Source organism: Camelus dromedarius, chromosome 32 (genome assembly GCF_036321535.1).
Source record: "Camelus dromedarius isolate mCamDro1 chromosome 32, mCamDro1.pat, whole genome shotgun sequence".
Taxonomy (NCBI): Eukaryota; Metazoa; Chordata; class Mammalia; order Artiodactyla; family Camelidae; genus Camelus; species Camelus dromedarius.
In genome coordinates, this window is record NC_087467.1 from 7,870,303 (window position 1) to 7,891,849 (window position 21,547).

Genomic DNA, 21,547 nt, shown 5'->3' on the forward strand with positions numbered 1-21,547 from the left:
ATGTTTCTAAAAATTGACCAGGGAGTGTGTGCCAATTTAATTTCTCTGTATTTAAATATAATAAAAGTGATGGAATTGCATTAGGTGTTCCCTTCAACTCAAAATTTCACTTTATGGTTTCTGATGGAATGTTGGCCAACATGTCAAGAAAACTGTAATTGTCTCCTCCATGCTCTGCTATGTTACACTCAGGAACTAAGTCTACTGTGACGAAAACTGTAAATGAAGCACGTGGAAGGAGAGGAAAGGGTGAGGAGGAAGATAAATCCTTGTCAAGGGCCAACTACATGCTAGACGTAGGACTATGGATTCTAGCCAACTCTGGAAATTTCCCCTCTCAGATCCTCTACAGTACATCTCCCATTCATTCATTCATTCAATTGCCAAAGCAAGCAAACATTTCTTCAACACTTATCATATGGAGATATAAGTTTGATATATTTGAAAAGTGATGTGCAAAATTAGGACATCCATATGCTTGTCTCTTTGGTTTTTACATAGCATTTTTCTCTTTTCCAATTCAGTTTATATAGGATTTTACAATATGAAACTAGTTTTCCCATACAAATTTTGAAATAGATGGCATAAATATATTTTTTAAAAAGCGTGGAATTCTTCTTTCCCTGCCTAACTCTGTTATTCCTGTCTGTTATCCACATTTTATGTTTCTTTTGTTACTCCTGACCTCAAAAGATACGTAATGCTGAGAAGAGTTTATAGGGGAAAAATGCTTTCATGTAGACTGGGAAGGGACAGCCAACCTGTGCTATTATGTATGTTGTAAGGATGACCAGCTAACCTAGCCCATCGACTCTTTCTTTTTTAATAGTTTTATTAGTAGTAGTTTATATAGCATAAAAGTCACCAATTTAATGTGTACAATTCAAGTTTTTTTTTAAATTTTTGAGATATAATTGACAAATAACATTATATTAGTTTTAGATGTACAACATAATAATTTGATATTTTGTACATATTGCAAAATGATCATCACAATAGTTCTAGTTAACGTCCATCACAACACATGGTTGCACATTTTTGTGTGTGATGAGAACTTAAGAGCTACTCCCTTAACTTTCAAATATGCAAGACGGTTATTATTAACAATAGTCACCATGCTGTATATTACATCCAAGGATGTATTTATTTTATAACTGGAATCTTGCATCTTTTGACCACCTTCATCCATTTCACCTATCTCCTACCCTCCGCCTCTGGAAATCACCAACCTAATTCTCTATCTATCATGTTTGATTTTTTTTTATTAGTATTCCAATGCAAGTGATACCATGTGGTATTTTTCTTGCCTATTTGTCTGTGTGGCTTATTTCATTTAGCATAATGCCCTCAAGGTCCATTCATATTGTCCCAAATGGCGATATTTCCTTCTTTTTTATGGCTGAATAATCATCCATTTAAAATGTATACCACATTTAAAAAATTTATTCACCCATTGATGGACACCAAGGTTGCTTCCATATCTTGGCCGTTGTAAATAATACTGCAGTGAGCATGAGGGCACATATATCTTTTTGAGTTAGTGTTTTAGTTTCCTTCAGATAAATACCCAGAAGTGGAATTGTTGGATCATCTGGTAGTTCTATTTTTAGTTTTTTGAGGACCCTACATCATGTTTTCCGTAATGGTTGCACACCAATTCACATTCCCACCACTAGTGTACCAGCGTTCTCTTTTCTCCACATTGTCACCAGCATTTATCACTTGTCTTTTTGATCATAGCCATTTTAATGGGTATGAGGTTCATTGTGGTTTGTGCATTTCCCTGATAATTAGTGATGTTGAGCAGCTATAATGCACCTGGTGGCTACCTGTATTTCTTCTTTGGAAAAATGTTCAGATCCCATTGGTTAATCAGATTTATTTGTTTTTTTGTTTTTTGCCGTTGTGTGAGTTCTTTATATGTTTGGCATATTAACCCCATATCAGATATATGATTTGCAAAGTTAGGAGAAGAAAGTAAGTAACAGATCAGAGCATAAATAAATGAAATAGAGACCATGAAAAGAATAGAAAAGATCAATGGAACTGAGCTGGGTTTTTAAAAGGATAAACAAAATTGACAAAACTTTAGCTAGTCTAAGAAGAACAGAGAGAAGAGCCAAATAAAATCAGAAATGAAAGAGGAGACATTACAACTTATAACACAGAAATACAGAGGATCATGAGAGACTCTGTGAATGATTATATGTCAGCAAATTAGACAACAGAAGAAATGGATAAATTCTTAGAAACATACCACCTATTTACCACCTACCAAGACTGAAACATAAAGCAAAAGAAAACCTGAACAGACTAATAACGAATAAGGAGATTGAACCACTAATCAAAAATCTCCCAAAACAGAAAATCTCGAGACCAGATGGTTTTCCCCAGTGAATTCTACCAAACATGTAAAGAAAAATGAACATAAATCCTTCTCAAATTCTTCCCAAAAATTGAGAGGAGGGAACACTCCTATCTCATTTCATGAGACTAGTGTTTCTCTGATATAAAAACCAAATAAGGATACTACCAAAAAAAAAAAAAAAACAAACCAGTATAGGCCAATATTCCTGATGAAAATGATGGAAAAACTCTCCACAAAATATTAGATCTGTTCACAGCAGCAGACTTGGCTGTTTTCCAAATCCAAATATATACATGTATATATATTTGTCAATTATATATGTAATTGTCAGATCTTACAGAAACATGGGACTGTTTTCCTTTGATATTTACTTCTGAAGGGAGGTGTGTGGGAAGTGGCTGACTGCAGAGCAACAACATGTAATGCCCACGAACATCCAGATGATAAATGCAAAATCTGAAAAATGAGACTCGGGACTCGAACAGACGCTATAACATGTTTGCTCTTAGGTCTCTGGGACAAAATTAAAAACAAAATCAACACCACATTCCCTTTTGGATGTAAAATAAGTAGAATGAGATGGCAAGAAGCCCATGGAAAATAATACATGAGAGTGTTATTTATCAGTTGTTCACATTTCAGGTTTATTCATCCTCAGACAACACACCAGACACAACCTTATAAAGAATTCAAATGAAATTTGTCCTCAGTGCTAAGATTTCTGACAGAATCATATCTTATTTAGAGCTTCTGGCCTAGACAGAGACTCACATTTCTCTCAAAGTCAAGGTCATTGATAAGCTGTCCAATATGCAGCTACCAGCCACACGTGGTTTTTGTTATCATCACTATTACTGACAATGACATCACTGTCATTTACTAGCAGACATTTTAAAAATAAGACCAATGAAACAAGATTAAATATTTAATATGCAAGTTAAAAGGATTCTAATAATAGATACCAGACTTGGCAATTCTGTCAAACATGGATTTTTTGTTAATTGTCTGAAGGCTAGGATGGTGAAATTATTACCAAATATTGTGAAAATATTTATAAAATTCCATTCCCTTGTAAATAAAAACTGTCATAGTGCCTCACAACCACTACAGTGTTACAATTGTTAGTGATGGAATTCATGATTGGGAGTTCAGTTCACTTCCAAGGCTCACTTTCAACTGAATTTTAACTCGAAGAAGAAAAACATGTTCTTATAAAAACACATGAGATAATATTGCAGTCAAATTAGGGTTCAGGGGAAGATACATGTATAGTATACATAATATTTTTCATCTTTTTAAAAGTACTTGAACAAAATCTAATTGTTACTTAACGAGGATGTTCTGAGATCTGATACCTCCATTTACCTTTTATTATTTTAATTGTGGTGCTAAACTGAGATACTGGAAGAAGAATTTTTGCTGTTTGAGTATTTCCCCTTCAGTGTGATAAGTTAATAACTTAAAAGTTGTATTTGAAAATTTGAAAGAAGGGTTAAATCAGCGATTCACATTTTTACTTACTGGGTCAAGAGATTTCTCGACTGTTTTACTATCATCATATTCTCACTTCGCAGTGAAAGATAAAGTCACTATCCCTGACATCTATCTGTAGAAGCTTTAAGAACATACACTTCGTTGCATCCTTCCTCTTAAAAGTGGTCTAATCGTGGAAGCTTGGGGTTGAAAATAACCTGAAATGTCATTCCTAGAACAGATTTCTTTCATCATTTGTATAATGAAAATAAAAGCCCTGACAAATGGGCTAAAATATATATCAGATTCTCTCAGGAGCAATTGTTTGACATAGAAGTATGTAGTAACTTCAAATGAAATGGATTGCTTTTGACTTACGGCTTCTGTTTCTAAATGGAATCTGCAGGAAGTTGGAGCATTTTGTTTCACAGTAACCTGTTGGCACACTAGGCGTGTGTCCAGGAGACAGTTATGCCAATCAGTTGTTCTGGCCCCATTTTAGAATGGTGGCTTATCCTCTCCTTCCCACCCCTGTGCCATCAGATTTTGTGTAGTCTGACCAATATTTCTGTTCTTTTCTGCTTGAAAATGTGTGTTGTGTTAACGTCTAGGATAATCTGTTGTCTGTTTAGTGTTGAATCTCTCAGTATGATTTCATTACCTCTATTGTCAAAAAAATGCTTCTTATAGATGACTTCCTACCATTAATAAATCAAATTGTATTCAGCAGAATGAAGTTTTATGTTTAGAACAACAAGAAGGATAACTTTGGTTTCTACTTCTGCCTCACCATCTAAAAGTGGTACTCATAATTAAAACATATGATCAATATCTAAAATAAAAGTACTAGCAATAACAAGAGTGAAAGAAAACAACTAATATAAAAAGGAAGTTAGGAAAACAGAATGTGTTTTTGGATAAGGAAAGGTGTGAGGGACTTTTTTTTGGTTGGTTTTCGATTTTGGGGTTTTATTTTGTTTGGGGGTTTTTTCTTTTTGTTGTTGTTGATGTTTTAGTAAGGGAGAAAGAGTAATTTTTTCCTAAATAAATGATTGTTCCAGAATAAGAAAGCAAAAAAAAAAAAAAAAAAGCTAAATAAAAGCTGCATGGATATAGAAAGTTGCAAAAGATTTGTGGAAAGGAAATTTTATGTGTGAGGTCAAAGCTGGCTAATATTGAATAAATTGGAAGGATTTTTAAAAATGAGCTCAGAAATACACTGATACAAGAGTAGAATTTAATTTTTCTCTCTATTACAAAGCACAAAAATTCTAAGATTATTGGTCTGCTTTTACTAACAGATTATGAAAGGTTTTTCTTTATCTTTCATGTAATCTGCCTAGGATTCTATGTCTTTTGAAAGTAGTTCCTCTGTAGTTAGTACTGATTGGTGATCATTTTGTAACATATGCAAACATAGAATACGTAGCTATTGAACACTTGAAATATGACTAGTCTGGGAGGTGCTGTAACTGTAAAACAGGTGCCAGATTTCAAAGATTAATTATAAAAAAAAAGCAATGCACACTATCTCATTAATATTAAAAAAAAAAAACCTACAAATAGAAACCAACCTTGAAAATTCCCTGAGAAGATAAAATCATGTTAGTCATACAAGCAAAGTTCAGTTTAGGTTGTTTTGCATGATTAACTTGACCTGGGTCATTTCTTGCTTATGTCTCTGAACATCACAAGCAAAACAAACTGTTCCCCATAGCTGAAATGAGGTAACCATTAACCAATTCATTATTATTTTTTAAAAATTCTAATATTATAGCCAATAACTGTGAAGAATGAACAGTCACTGCCTTCTCACTATATAAGCTGCTTTATAACAATGTAGCCCTGAGCCTCATGCATTCCATGTTGTGGTCTGAGAGTTCCCAGTTCAGAAACAGCCTTTCTGGTGTGTGTACAATAAACTTTTTACTATTAGTAATCTTTATTTTCTGGTGAAAACTAGGTAGTAGGCAATGGTGAACTGACTATTATATATTAGCATTACATGGTAGGTTAACAAATGGGCTAATACGTAAAAATATGAAAATTTAGTTTGTAGAGAAATGTTTTTATATTACAATTTTTAATATGACAAAGACATTTTATTAATAGACCCCATTATCTTTTGTCTCTCTGTAAAAATTTAAAAGCCAAAAGCAGATAAACTTATGCTTAGCATTTCATGTTTCAATGTATTTATTACCTTAATGATTTAGATAGTTCATGAAGATCTATTATTTAGTTTAACAGTATAATCTTTGATCTTAGTTACACTTATTTTTAAAAATTTTTAATAATTCTGCTTGGATTACACATTAAGCAGTTAGCCATCATAAGTTATTTCATGCTGACAAATTTCATAACCCATGAACCAAGAAGCAGGTCCTCACCAAACATCAAGTCTTATGGTAACTTGGTCTTGGACTTCCCATCCTCCAGAACTGTGAGAAATGAATGTTTTTGTTTAAGTCACCCAGTCTATGGTATCTTTGTTTACAGCATCTCCAGTGGATGAAGACCAGTAGCATCTATGTCATCTGGGCACTTGTTAGAAATCAAAATTCTTGGGTCCCACTGCAGACCTTCTGAAGGGGGTCCAACACAGTGTATTTTAATAGATCCTTTGGGTTATTCTGATGTAGGCCAAAATGAGAGAACCACCATGCAAGCCAAACTGTATCCTGAAGAACCACCTTAAAAAAATGTTTCATATCATTTTGAAGTGCCAAAAAGTAGCTATCGTTTTAAAATTACTCAGTGAGAGAGATTTGCTTTCAGAGATTATGAAATGAAGTGGTTTTCAAGTAACTGCAATTCCGAGAGAATCTTCAAAGTAATTTTTAATTTGATCTCTTCTTGGACAAACACTTGGCAAATGTCCAGATGAAATGTCAAATGTGACTTCTTTAACCAAAATGTTTAAGAAGAATTAATCTCAATCTTGGGAAGGCATGTATACAATGGTAAACTAATAAGTAAAAAAAAACAAATAGCAATCTGTGGTTATACAAATGCATAATTGCAAAGTCACATGCACCTGTAACAATACAGAGGTATCTTGTGCACCCATCACACAGTGGAATATGGCATTTCAGTTGCCGTGTAGAAAGATGTTTTGGGCCTTTTGAATAAAACAAGTGAGAAGATACAGACTCTCAATTTGAAATATATGAAAGCTATATCATTATGTTCTCTTTTATTTATTTAATAAATAGAAAACTCAGACAAAATATTAATGGAATATGAAAAAAATAAAAAATGAGAAGTGAATTCAGTAGACATTTTTATACTGAGAAGGAAATGACTTATAATAAAAATTTTCAGGTCTTACTAAGGGCAGTTATTTCTTTGGAAGGAAGAAAAACACAGTTAATGAAGAGAAATGAATTATATTAACACATTGGGAAAAGATTTAAATTTCATATTGGATTTGACAGAAAATACTAATATCAATGAAGAAGACATAAAACTCATAAATGTCACTTTAATGAAGACGTCAGTCACTTCCCAGGAAAACTTAAGATGCCTAAATATGAAAGGAACTTGATTGAGAGTTTTCCCAACTGAAAGCAATGTAACAATTTGCATGATATTAGCAATATTTAATTTGGAGAGCATAGGAACGTTTCTAAACTGCCAACAATAAAAGACACATTTCCATCAGATATGCTAAAGACTGAATTATTTTTCTAGTCTCTCTATAAAATATGATAATACAAAGTCATTGTCATATGAAGAAGCATTTGCAGAGCATGCAGCCAAGAAATGTGGCAAGAAACAGTCTTAAAGAGTTGCAGCAGGGAGTTACTTATTTTTAAAAATATTATTTTTCTGCATTTTGTGTGGTTTGTAGCATTTGCTTTTTTGAATCTTATAATTTATTGTGATTTTTCTCATTTTAAGTAAATCTTCACTTTTCTAAGTTTTCAAATACACTCTCTCTCTGCAGATTTTATAACTTTCAGACCTCAAAAAACTTGGACCTATTCAATCCTATGAGCCTAAAACAATGCTCTAAGTATTAAGTAATGCTTCTTTAAATGTTCTTGAATAAATGATTGTCCTATAAAAATTCAAAGTGGAGGAGATAAATTAATTATAAAATATATACATTTTAAAATTCATTTTGAAAGTTTAAAATGTATCTAAAAATAGAGAATATAATACATGGAGTTATACCCATCACCCAAGTTCAATAACAATTCCCCAGACTTTCCATGTTTTTTACTTTTTCATTTTTTTCTTTTTTTTCCTGCAATATTTGAAAGCAAATTCTAGGTATCCACATCATTTCATCCCTTCATACCTCAATATGTGCCTCCAACAAACGTGGACATTTTCTTACATAAATATTTACTTAACCAAATGTTAGGTCGTCACATCTAACAAAATTAATAAGAATTCAGTGTTATCAGTTTATACTCTCATCCGTAAGTCAGATATTCCCAATTTTCTCAAAATTAGCTTTTTGCATTGGTTTTTATTTGAATCATGATACAAGCAAGGCAAACACATTTCATTTTAATAAATCTTTTTAAATCTCTTCTAATATGTCACATTTTTTTCCTCTGTCACTAACATACTGCCTGAAACAAAGTCAACTGTCCTGTACAATGTCTCATGTTTTAGATTCGTCTGTCTGCTTTCTCTGATGTCTTTTAAGTTGTTATTTTATCTGCCTTATTTCCTATAAATGGAAATTAGCTTCAGACTAGTGGTTCTCAAACTTGCGCTGCATCAGAATCCCCTGGAAGGTATGTTAAAACACAGATTATGGGTCCCCGAAGTGTCTTGATTAAGGTGGTCTGGAATGGGGACCGATAACGTACATTTCTAAGTTCCCAAGAGATGCAGTTACTGCCGATCTGACTAGAACACTTTGAGAACCACAATTTCTAGACTAAAGTTTGATTAGATTCAAATTCTTTTTTTTGTTTTTTCATGAGCTTGCTTCTTAATTTATGCTGTATGCTTCATTTTGCATCACATCAGAAAGCACACAGTATCTGGTCATCACACTTTTAATGATGTTAAGATTTCCCGGTAGATTCAGTAATCAATAACTGATATTTTAAAAAAACAACTGAATTTAGTGAAGTTGCAAGATACACAATCAACAGACAGAAATCTATTGCATTTATACACATCAATGATGAACTATCAGAAAGAGGAATTAAGAAAACAATCCATTTACAATTGTATCAAAAAGAATAAGATAATTATGAATAAATTTAACCAAGGAGGTGAAATACTTGTGCACTAAAAACTAGGAGACATTGATGAAAGAAGTTGAAGACACAAATGAATGGAAAGATATGTGCTCATGGACTAGAAGAGTTAATACTGTTAATGTGTCCATATTACCCTAAGCGATGTACGGATTCAATGCAATCCCTATCAAAATTCCAATGGAATTTTTCACGGAAATAAGAAAAACAATTCTAAAAATTTTATGGAACCACAAAACCAAAGCAATCTTGAGAAAGAAAAGCAACGCTGGAGGCATCATCCGTCCCTCTTTCTGACTATCTTACAAGGCTATCGTAATCAAAACAATATGGTATTTGCGTAAAAATACACATAGATCAATGGAACAGATTAGAGAGCCCAGAAATAAACCCATTTTAATAGGTGTATAATGGTGTCCCACTTTTGTTTTAATTTGCAATTCCCCAGTGACATGTGCTGGGGAGCGTCTTTTCATATGCCTGTCTGCTGTCTGTGTATCTGTGTATCTTCTTAGGTGAGGTGTCTCTTAAGGTCTCTGGCTCGTATTTTAATCAGGTTGTTTGTCTTCTTACTGTTGAGTATTCTTTGTATATTTTGGGTAACTGTCCTTTAACAGATGTGTCTTTTGCAGATATTTTCTTTCAGTCTGTGGCTTATCTTCTCCCATTTATTAAGACCAAATACCTTGTAGAAAAGGGAAAACTGCAGTCTTAAGTGCCTACTCTGTAGAGAACCCTCCTTGGATGCTGTGAGGGGGAAGGCAGAAGGCTATGGTTTGATTCGTATCTCGGTCTAGCTTGAAGGCAAGTGCATGTTAACATGAAAAGAGAAGTAGACGGCAATGGTGGTGTTTAATGCTGTGTCAAATGCCAGTGCGTATTAAGAGTTTGCAGCAGAGGGAAAGACTGAAGTAGACTGAGGTGGAGGTGGGAATCTTTGGGGAAATTGAACTTAATTGGTTTGGCCTTAAAAGCTAGTTAGATCTTCAACAGTGAGACAGGCTAGAAGTGACACTCCATCTGAGAAACAGAATTCAGAGTTATAAAAATTTTGGTTTATATTGTAGAAGAAAAAAAAAACATTGCTCATGCTCTAGATTTAGATCCTGAATATTCTCAGGTCTATGATGGATTTTTTCTTTACCTTGAGTAACCATATTAGTAATACTCCATATTTCCAGGTGGTGGTGTTTGTAGCAGACAGCTGGCTTGCGTGTCTCACGTCATGTCTAGAAAGAATAAACTAGCCCAGCATATTTGCATTCAGATAAGTGTATCATAACATTTTTAAAACATTACACATTGCCATTTAAAAAGTATATATGGTATATTTTTCAAGCCTGTGGAATATCTGCCTTGTATTTTATTAGGTAATCCCATCATGTTGGTGATTTGAACTGTAAATTGTAACTCCATCTTTAATGTCAGTGATCTACTCTAGTTTTGTTAGCTCTATTCTGCTTATTACAGGAATATTATATTAGAACAGTCCTTAAAGCAGGCAACGCATGTGTTATCATTGCACAGAGGCGTTTTCGAACACTGCTGATGTAAAATTTCCCATTTAAAGGCCTCTCCAAAGCATTTGATTTTGTTGAAAGATTTGAGGATAGCTGCTGTTGTTTACAGAAAAATTACTGTTTAGCTGGGGCCGCCTATGTCTCTGAGTCAACATGTATGAAATTTGGGTCATTAATTTGACCCTGTTAATGACGGATTTCTGTACCACTCCAGGCTCAGCTGCAAATGACCAAACCTCAGATTTAAGCAGAAGTATAAAGGGGAAGGGGGACGGAGAGGATGTAGTATCCCACGCAGCTGAAGGGTCCACAGGTTCATTTCAGGCACAGTTGAATCTAGGCGCTCCAATGATGTTATCAGGACTGTTTTTTATTCTGCTTAGCTCTGCTGGATTCAACCTGATTTTGGTTACAGGCAAGCTTTCTTCTCGTAGAGGTGAAGTTGAGGGTAGAAATCCTACGGTTCCCACAGGATTGCTGCTTTCACCTGGTGAAGCAGAAGCAGGGGCTCATTCTGAATGAAACAGGTGCTGGACTAACAAAGAAGTAAGAAACACCGCAGCAGGACCCATTGATCTTGGACACAGTTACCAAAGTTTGTGAAAATTGTCTCAGTTGGCATTTGTCACCTTTTACACATCACGAAGCACCAAGCTTGACCAAATGATTAAGAGGAAACCAGTTCTTTTTTCCTAAACTAAAATCAGATACCATTTTAAGACTCATAGACAAATTATAAACTGATTTTAAGGCATGTTGTCTTATAAATAGCACTCCTAATATGAATATTTTGTATAGTCCTTATTGGGCAAATCATCTATCCCTCAGTTTCCTTGTCTGTTTCAAGAATACTAATGTAGTTTGACTAAGTTCTGAGCTCATTTCTATTTCAAAGAATATGGGATTCAGTGATTCTTTTGCAAAACTGATTACAGGTTGGGTTTTGTTTTTTTTTTTTTGGAATATGTATATTGAATGGAAACAGTAATTGCTCTCGAAAAGCTGAATTCAATGCATCTACAGTGATGGAAATGTTCTAGGTGGCTATTGAGCACTTGAAATGTGACTGTGTGACTGAGGAAATGAATTTTTAATTTGATTTAATTTTAATTAATTTTCATTTACAGTAAAAGGGCCACAACTCTGGCATTATCAACTCATCGAAACCAGATTTTTTGAGAAACAAGTAGAATGAAAAACAAAGTGAAGTGGCTCAGCTTGTGCAAAGAATTTCAAAGCAGCAATCTCCCCCTTTCTTTTCAGTCCCCTGCACATAGCTATTCAAGCTACGACTCCGGCAAAAATGAGAGTGTAGACCGGATGGCCGAGGACCTGTCTCTGAACAGGGGGGATGAGGATGAAGATGACCACGACGACCACGAAGACCCTGAGAAAGTTAACGAGACCGACGGCGTTGAGGCCGAGCGGCTGAAAGCTTTTAATGTGAGTCCTGCCACCCTCCCCATGTGGCTGAATTTTTACCACTCCACTTCCATGTTGTCGCTTGTTGGTAAACGTGGATATTTTAGAGGCACGTTTGTTTAATTTGCAGAAGGATTTAAAAAGTACATGAAACACTCTTTGCCAACCAGACACCAGAATTGCTGTGTTTTGTTTAGAATTTTAAAGCCAAATGTGAGCTGAGAACTGGAGTTGTGTTGTGTGAGTATGCATGTTTACCCAGCGGATGAAGGGAGCCTCAGTTTATCCCTCCGAAGAGTCTGCCTGTCATCCGTTACCTCTTTCGCTATCCCGGATTACCTAATTATGCATGACAAAAGAGTCAATTGTTTCCAGAGATTATAGACTGCGCAGTGTAGCCATGTAACAGTCATATTTATTACTAATAGAGGATTTTATGGGGTGCTTAATTGTCGCAGTCTACTGTTATTTCTCGATTTTTTTCTACGCGATAGTCTAGACTTTTCTGTCTGTCTGTCTGTCTGTCTGCCTCTTTCTCTCTCTCTCTCTTTTTCTCTCTCAATTTTTTTAATCCAACCATTTAGAAAGCCTTTAAAGGGTGTTTGCTTAAAATTTCTGGCTTTCCATTGCAAAGTTCTCCAGTGCATAAACCAGAAAAGAGTATTTTCCTATCGGTAATCAAGACAGGAAGTTAGGAACAGCAGAGAGCAGCCCTCCAAACCCTTCTCCTCTGTCTCCCTCTTGCCAACAGATGTTTGTCAGGCTGTTTGTAGATGAAAACTTGGACCGAATGGTCCCAATCTCTAAGCAGCCCAAAGAAAAGATCCAGGCTATCATTGACTCATGCAGGCGACAATTCCCTGAGTATCAAGAGCGTGCCCGAAAACGCATACGTACTTACCTCAAGTCCTGCAGGCGGATGAAAAGAAGTGGTTTTGAGATGGTGAGTTCTGAATTAAAACACAGCCCTAGATTCCATCAAAACCCCACATGTAAACCATGACACGATTTTTTTTTCCATCTTAGTGTCTTTTTAATTTTGTCCATAACGTCAGGTCCAAGGGGGTTTCGTTTGCTTGTCTGTTTTTTTTTTCCCCCTCCTTTTCATCTCCCTGAAGTACTTATCCCCTTTGTTGATTGAATAAGGAACATCTCTTGAGACCAGAGCTCGCAGGCCCACACGGCGCCGTGTCGTAGGCAATGAGGGGGATGTGAGTGGACATCAGAGAGACCCAGCGTCTCATTCGTGTGTGTTTTCTTTCTGTCATGACTGACGCAGATCTAAGGTGTGTCGTGTCTTGAACTGAAACACCAGTGGTTGCTTTAGATGGCACATGAGAATGGATTTCTCTGGAACAAAAAGAAATGAGTGGATCGCTTTAAGTAATACTGTTTTCATACCAACAGTTAAGCAAATAGCAGGTCACGAAAATAAAGATCGGGAATGAAATCCTTCTGTGAAAAATAAGGCTTTGGGGCACTCGGTGTATTTATGTGCTTGTGGATAATTAACATGAGCTTTTATAATCCTCTGGGCTTTATAGATGGATGATACTACACTGGTGTTAGATTAATTTTGGGTGGAAATGAGGTATCAATGGTTTTTGAACTTTCTTCTATCTCACCTTGATCGGATTGTTACACGTAGAAGCAGTTTTTACAGAGAACTTTTTTCATTTCTTTCTATTTTTATTTATGTGAGTGGACATGTATTAGAAATGTTCTGAAACTGTTTTATCTCTACTTTTGAGAAGGCTCCGTAAAAGCCAAGGCTGTGAGTGTTTGTCATGAGTGCCTCTAATTTACTAGGTGTGTTGGAGCAGGAGTTGCTGCAGATAAATAAAGGAGAGGCTTCAGAGTGTGTCGTATATGAGAAATAACTTCAGATATAAATAAAATGAATGACAAGTAATAAATCCTCTAGTGTCAATTTTTCTGTGAAAGATAAATGACTGTTTCTTATAGAGAGGGTCTGCCCCGATGGTTAGTAGCACAAGGCTCGGTCCCCAGGGATCTTGGTCCCAAGTTATGGTTTCACCACTTTGTAGCTGTGTGACCCGGGCAGGTTACTTCAACTTCTTGTGCTCAGGTCCCTCCCCCAGAAGTGAGAACAGCTCCTAATTTATAGAGGAGAGAATTATACAAGGTGTCGCACATAAAGCTCAACAAGCCATTTCTGACACACGGTAACCACTCAGTAAGTCTTAACTCTGAAAATGTAATCCACCAAGTATTACTTAATCCATCATCTGAAAAATAGCTATCCAGAATGAGTGTTTTATAGAATCACAGAACACCGCATTTAAGTCCTCATTTCTCAGAGTAATTGTATTAAAGCTGGAGTTGGTGGTGCCTAAGTCATTTAAAAATAAAATGGTATAACTGTGCCCGATCAAGTTAAATTATGACAGTCGAGGTCGTATATGGCATAAGAGAGAAGGACAGATGGCTTGAATAACGTATAGCTCTTTCCCTCATTACTGAATTATTTTAAAATTATTATCACTTACTCAATAGGAGAAAAATGACAGATAAAAAGGATATCTAACCAGGAATAAAAGCCTAGAATCCGGGCTTTGACATCTGGTTCATCATCAAATTGGCATTTGATGTAAAATTCCATCTGAGACTAAATATGTCTCATTTAGTGCACAATGCACAGTATATATTTTTGCCTTTCAGTAACAATAAGGATAATAATGCTATATATCAAGGTTTTTATTCTACCAGCATCTGGCACTACTATTTCTTTTTAATCTTTTTATGTTATTTAGAGATTCTTTTCCTACAGTAAAATTTATCTTATTTTCCATGGTATAATTTTTTGTACTAATCATTCTTTAAGGGAAAAAAAAGTCATTGTCATATAGAATTCTTAATTTCTCTAAGGTCTATTTGAGATAATCGCCGTTTTTTTAATTAGTTGCATTTATTTACCAAATATGGACATCTATTTGTTGTAAACCTTGTGCTATTTATAGAGAAAGACAAAAAGTTAACGTAATACAAAATCAAGTAGGTTCATGCACTAATCTTGAAGGAAACAATGCTGGAAAGAAATGCTGCTGTATTTAATTTTTAATAATTTTCACTTGTTCATCTTCTTACTCATTTACATCGTACAAAGTAATGAGAACTATGAGAGATGCCTGACTTGTTTATTAGGATAATTTAACATGTTCCCTGATCATCATGATTTGTTGAGGTTACAAGTTGTGGGAAGTGAAATGCTTAAGTAATAATACAAAGCCTAATATAAATAAATGTTAATGAACAGCATGGATGAATACTGATTTGTAGTTTAGCTCCCTTTTAAAAAATACATTATTCTGTAATGTACTACTGGAAATAAAAATTAAATTCACCACCTAGTTGACACGTGCAATTTTGATTGATTTATGTATCATTGTCATGGAGCGTGTCATCATTTTGAACACTCATCCTTTTTTAGAACAGATAGAAAAAGGCATGACTGGGGCAGATAGTAATTACAACTAAGTATTGTACATTCATATTTTTGCCCTCGTAATTTTAAATTTTAATGTTAGATAACATTGAAAATTCTTTTCTTGTGTTTGCTCTAAGTAGACATGAAGAAAATGTGTCATTTTTAATATATGATTATTTTTACATGCAAATTATTTTGCAATACTTAGTATGTCAACCAGGCAACCTAATGAAGTTTTTAATTTTGTACATTATTGCAAATTGTAGGATTATTTGATAGGGGACTCTGTATTGTAAAATGAAAATGGCATTCAGCAAGCTTAGCTCATCCAGTTACTTAGGGTCCCTAAGCCAACAGGCCCTGTAAGCAAGACAAAACACAAAATATTGAATTACATGTTTTCTGCTGACTTTGATTAAGAATTCAAAGAGATGTTCTCATAAAAGTGGTTTATCACAACTTATATTAGTGCTATACTTGAGAATCTTGGCATTCACTTTGACTAGTCTTCTCCTATTGTTAATATAAAATCTATTTATGTTTAATTATTCTGCAATATCCCTTAAGAATTTACAACACATATGCTTTGTATTGACTTCACTGAGTGCATACAAATATTAGAATATTAAGCATTCTTATTTCATTGGAGTTATCAAGACCCACAGGTTAGATTCACCAATTCTCTGTTCCCAATCATCTCAAATCATAAAATCTTCAGTGTTGAACATAAAGGGTATGTTTTATGAAAAATAAATCAAATAAGTTTGATACAGAGTACTGTCTTAGTGTTCATTAGACTTGAAGAACCCTGTGAGTTAAGCAGCCATTCTATTAATCCTTAGACAAATACATCAAATTGCTATTGATCCCATTGTGCAGTGTTGACTCTCAAATTACTTCAGCTAATTTTCTGAAGAGTATTTGTTGATTGTTCCAGAAAAGAGAGATATTTCTCCAGGGTGTCCTGACATTAATTTCAAGAGCACCTGTAACAGGATCATAAAAGCAAAGCTTTATGAACAAGGTGGGGTTGGCTCATACCTGAGTGTTATCTGTATCATGTGATGTGATTTCTCTTTTTATTTTTCTGAATTTGCATTATTTAGAGACTCTTTTACCATACTGCATACATTTAGATGTACTTTTATAAAACTCAAATGAAAATATTTAGGGGCGATAGTTTAAGAGACTTCCAGTCCATCTTTCCTCCTATATCTCGTATTTTGCCACTGTACCAAGTTATATCAAGTAGCTAAGATATTTGAATTTAATAAACTCAGCTTCTTGAAAAAAAAAATTACCTATTTACTTGCTTTTTAATATTATGTAATTGACTGTTTGAAGAATTAAGTCTCAGGCTATTTTTTGTAAAAGTTTACCAGGGACGTTGTCCATTAGGCTACTTAATGTCCACTATAAATGATCTCATTTCAGAGCCCTGTTTTAGAATGTAATGAAAAAAATGTGTTTCTCTTGCACAAATAGAGCGCTTTTATCTTTTCTCATCATCAGGATGATTATAAATTAGTATGTTCACTTTTGTGCCTGTCAAGAAGTTCAGAGCCCAAATCTTCATAAGGTCCCAATTATCTTTTTGTTTAATTCGTTTAAGTGTACATATTTCCTTGGTGTCTCTGAGGTCTATTTTGGGAGGAAAAGAGATAAAAATTTAAAAACAAATGTGTCAATAATCTAATTATGGAAACATCCATACTTTCCTGCTATCTTCTTCATTTTTTTGTCATAGTGTTTCTTTTTAATTATACCCTATATTACCCTCCTCAGTAATTTTGATACCTGACCTTCTGATTTCACAGTTCTTCCATTAGAAAATCAGTATTTAATATTTAGGAAATAGTTCATTTTTTGAAGGAATTTGATCACATCCTTTGCATCTTCTTGTCTAATGCAGATTAATGTAGAGAGATCAGAATTCATTTTCAGTTCGCAGCTTTCCTCATATCATAGGCGTTGCAAAAGCTACAGTGACACTTGCTGTTCATTCTTTAGCAAACAGAGCTATTATTTAAAAAAAAGAATTCAAGTGCTTCTTTAAACTAAAAATTTGATTGAAACTGTACCTACCCTTTCATACAAGATCTTGATTAAAAACTTTATACCTGTGCATCCACTATTTTTCACACTGTTCTTCATGCATCATGGGGACGGATGTGCAGGTTTCTCTCTTTGTGACCAGTTAAATTAATTGATGCTAATCAGCAAACACATTTTTGTCTGAATTTCTCACTTGCTGTTTATAAAAACTTTTTGCCCTCTCTTTGGTAGATGCCATCTACCATCCCCCAACCTACTTTCGTACCACCCTCTAAGTTCTTTATTCATAGTATTTCTTTTCAATTATATCCTAAAATACCCTCCTTAGTAATTATGATATCTACTCTTTTTTTTTTTTTAAAACAGAGGTACTGGGGATTGAACCCAGGACCTCGAGCATGCCAAGCACACACTCTGCCACTGAGCTCCACCCCACCTTCAATATCTAATCTGAACTCACAGTTCTTTCTCTTTCTCAGTTTCAGTGATCTACATCTCGATTTTACTTCAGTCATTATTAGCGTGGATCTACTTTAGTCTTTACTATCACTCAGAGAGCCTGCACAAGCAATATTACAAATTTTTCACCAGTCATCTAATGTATTTCAAGTACTCCCTGCAGTCTTTACAGCGGAAGTGTCCTGGTCTTATCAGCGCTGGGTAGGCTGCTGCCCCTGCTCCCCTGTCATCTGTCCTCCTTCAGAACGTTGCTCCATTGACCATCTCAACAGTCACATTTTCAGTTTTCTCTTTCCACTGAGTTTTTCCCTTTTCGTCTCTTCTGCCTTAAAAAAAAAAAAAAAGTCCCCTGATTCCAAAAAAATATATAATCTTTTAACTTCTCCCCTACAGTCTTTCTTCAAAGACTCAGTGAGTCCATCTTTCTTTGCCAGGTTTCCTGAAAGGTTATTTTGTATTCACAAATTGCACCTGTCAGCACCAACTCCCTCGATCGTCCGTCATATTCAGGCTCTGATTCTCACCACTATATTGAATTAGTTCCTGTGAGATCACATAACTACCTTTGCACCAAATCCAAAGATTGCATCCTCAACTACAAAGCACCTCATTTTCTTGAGACTCAGTCCTATTTCTCCTCATGTACCTTTTTACTTGGGGCACTTCTTAGGATTCTGTGCTTGGTCATGTACTGCATACCACCCCGTCCCCAGCTGCAGGGCTCTGCCCCTGTATACAGGACTCCTACTCTGAAGGTAGATCCTAGTCATATACAAAGCTTTGGTATTTCTTTCCAAATATCAGTCCGATGCTAGACAAATGTTCTGTTATATCCTCTCTGGATTCTTGGTATCTGCCATCACCCATTCTCTCCATTGATCTTCCACCTCATCTACCAAATCACCAGTAAATTCCTATTTACTTATCTCTTTCCAGCAATAGCACCACCATGGTCATTTACACCAGTGTTCATAAGCTTGGAATGAGATTTGGCCCTCTTTAGACTGATGACTTGCATCCTACTACTGGCTAAATTCTGTTTATTCTTCCTTTGCTGTGTTTCCCAAATCAGTCCCATACTTTTGAATTTTATAAGGTTATTTCTAACCTTTTATACCTCATACCTATATTCTTGCATAATCCTTGTAACTCAACTCCTTACTTCAATCTCATACTCCTTCTCTACCCTCTAAATCATGAGCAGAGACAGAACTAGAATTTGCGCCTGAAAATTATAAAATTTGGGACCTTTTCTCAAAAGAAAATATAATATAAATTATGGGCAAAATATTAAGTAGAAGGATGAATATCTACAGTTGGAAAAAAAAAACCGCCCCCAATACATTTTAAACATAGAAAAATCTTGAAGATTCAAATATTTTTCTTCAAGCATGTCTTTAGGCAGTTTTCAGACACACACATCAATACCTCTTGATTTTAACTTGGCTTCCCCTCCCTACCTAAAATGCTGATAACATCCAGAAACGCCAGTAGAAGAATCCTGTTGAAGAACCCTGGTGCCTAAACTTCACTGGCTTTACGTTAATCCTGCCTTTGCCCCTAGAATAGTCTTCCTCAATTCTGGCTTTGAAACTGTCAAACTTTTGTCATCTCAGGACAAATTCTTAACTTCTTACTATAGTATGTTAGGGGTATGGCTTTTTGAAACATAGTCTTATGTGATGTTTCTGAGTCTCCATTTTTCTAAAGGAGAGGGCTGTTGAGGTATTACTATTACATGTGATAATGTAAAATAAAATGTTTTGCATGTAATCTGGCCTCTTCTTACCCTGCAAACATGCTCAATCATTTCCTTTAGTGCCTTCAGTTATCACGCAGGACTGCTGCTCCTTCCTTCGGTGTGTGCTGTCTTGGTCCACTGACTTTCCCTGACTTAGGATTCATGGGTACTGTTCTCTCTTGATTTATTAAATGTATTAAAGTTGAAGAGTTTTTAATATAGTGTACAGATACAGAAGTGTAAAGAATATAGCCATCATGGTTGTCAGAATTACTCATCAATGGATCTTTTAGTTTTAGCAAAATGTTGACCTGAGTCTTGTAGAATACCCTTCACACGTCTTGCTCCCTTCCCTCTACAAATACATACAAATCCTGAGTGAAATATAACATCTTTAAGATATATAAATAAGCTGGGAAAAAAAGCAAATTCCTAAGCCTTGAAATTAATGGGGGAAAAAAGACTCATAGCCCTTAATTTGATACAGTAATAGACTAGGAAGATAGAAAAAGTAAACTTAAGCCCAAACAGATCATGCATGGGATTCAAATGCCAGCTCAAGTTGAGGAGATGTGGATTTGGGTTTGGGACTAGGCAGAAACATTAGTGGAGAACTGTATATAAAGCTTGGACCATGGAAGGATTACTCTTCCATTAAAGGGGAAGTAAAAACATCAAATTACAACTTCAAAAAACTAAATGGTAAGCATTATAAATTTTGGAATTAAAACCTTACTAGATGGGTTAAATAGCAGAGAAGATGATTCAACCGAAGAGAAAATTGAAAAACTGGAGCAGAGAACTATGGAAATTATTCACAGAAAGAAAATAGAGAAGGAGCATTTGAGGGAAAAAAGTTAACTTGGGGAATAGAAAGTTATAGCTGTAATGGACATTCCAAAGGAGAAGTTAGAAGAGGGACGACATTCAAGCAAATGAGGAGGAAGAATTTTTCAGAATTGATTAGACCATGGATACTAGGAACAGAGAAATAGAACAGTTCTGAGCAGTACAAATAAAAACAAATCCACACCTTTGTTCATTAGGCAAAACTTTCAGCAGACCCAAGAGATTCTTAAATGTCTTCCAGAAGAAACAAGAAATTATCCAAAACAGAAAAACAGACTGAACACAATTCTTGTCCTCAACATAGATGTCAGAAGACAGTCTTCAAAGTATTAAGCAAAAAAGGTCTTCAAATATTTTTTAGAGAAACTGCTTTTAATTGACACACCTGCACCCCGCTAAACTGTACCTCCAGAGCGAGGAAGAGAAGGATGCTTCAGACAGCTACTGAGATGACCACTCACAGGCTGTCTCCGGTGGACCTGAAATGTGCTCTGTGAAGATGGAAACACGCTAGGAGTCACTGGAAAATTAGCAGCATTGCTGAGCAAACCTGAAGAAAAGCACCTTGGTTTTCGTCAGTGGGTCTTGGTTCTCAGCCATGTTTCATCAGTTGTGACCTTGTATCCCTGAACTCTGGATCCCTTTCATGGGAAAAATGCAAATAAATCACACGTATCTTATACATGAAAACCAGTAACACTTGAAATAGCAAATATAAAAACTCCTGCACAGCAAGTACCTGGTGTCTGAGGAACATGGTAAAAGGCGATCTAATCTGAAAGTGTGTTCCACTGCTCGCCAGGAAACCCTTGCTGTCTCAAGCTGTTGGACTCCTTGGAGGACAAAAGTCAAGTATGTCTTTAGCTATTGACAACCCACTTCTAGCTAAGAGCAGCCTTAGATCTTTCTTTCTTCCATGTGCAAACTGTACTTTGTGGCACTTTCATAGTTTTATTTTATCCTGTCTTATATTCCTGTTATTTC

The 21,547-nt window shown here is 35.3% G+C and overlaps 1 protein-coding gene across 9 annotated transcripts in view; it reads left to right on the forward strand.

The window, feature by feature from the left end:
• Positions 1–21,547, forward strand: part of NOL4 (nucleolar protein 4) — a 239,867-nt gene that overhangs the window by 148,737 nt on the left and 69,583 nt on the right. For 5 of the 9 annotated variants that reach the window (XM_031438989.2, XM_064481514.1, XM_064481516.1 and 2 more), the window contains 2 exons: positions 11,853–12,032; positions 12,763–12,954. In XM_031438989.2, the coding sequence (XP_031294849.1) occupies positions 11,853–12,032; positions 12,763–12,954 (372 nt within the window). The remainder of the gene's footprint in view (positions 1–11,852; positions 12,033–12,762; positions 12,955–21,547) is intronic. The other 4 variants (XM_064481518.1, XM_031438990.2, XM_064481515.1 and 1 more) reach the window with 1 other exon arrangement.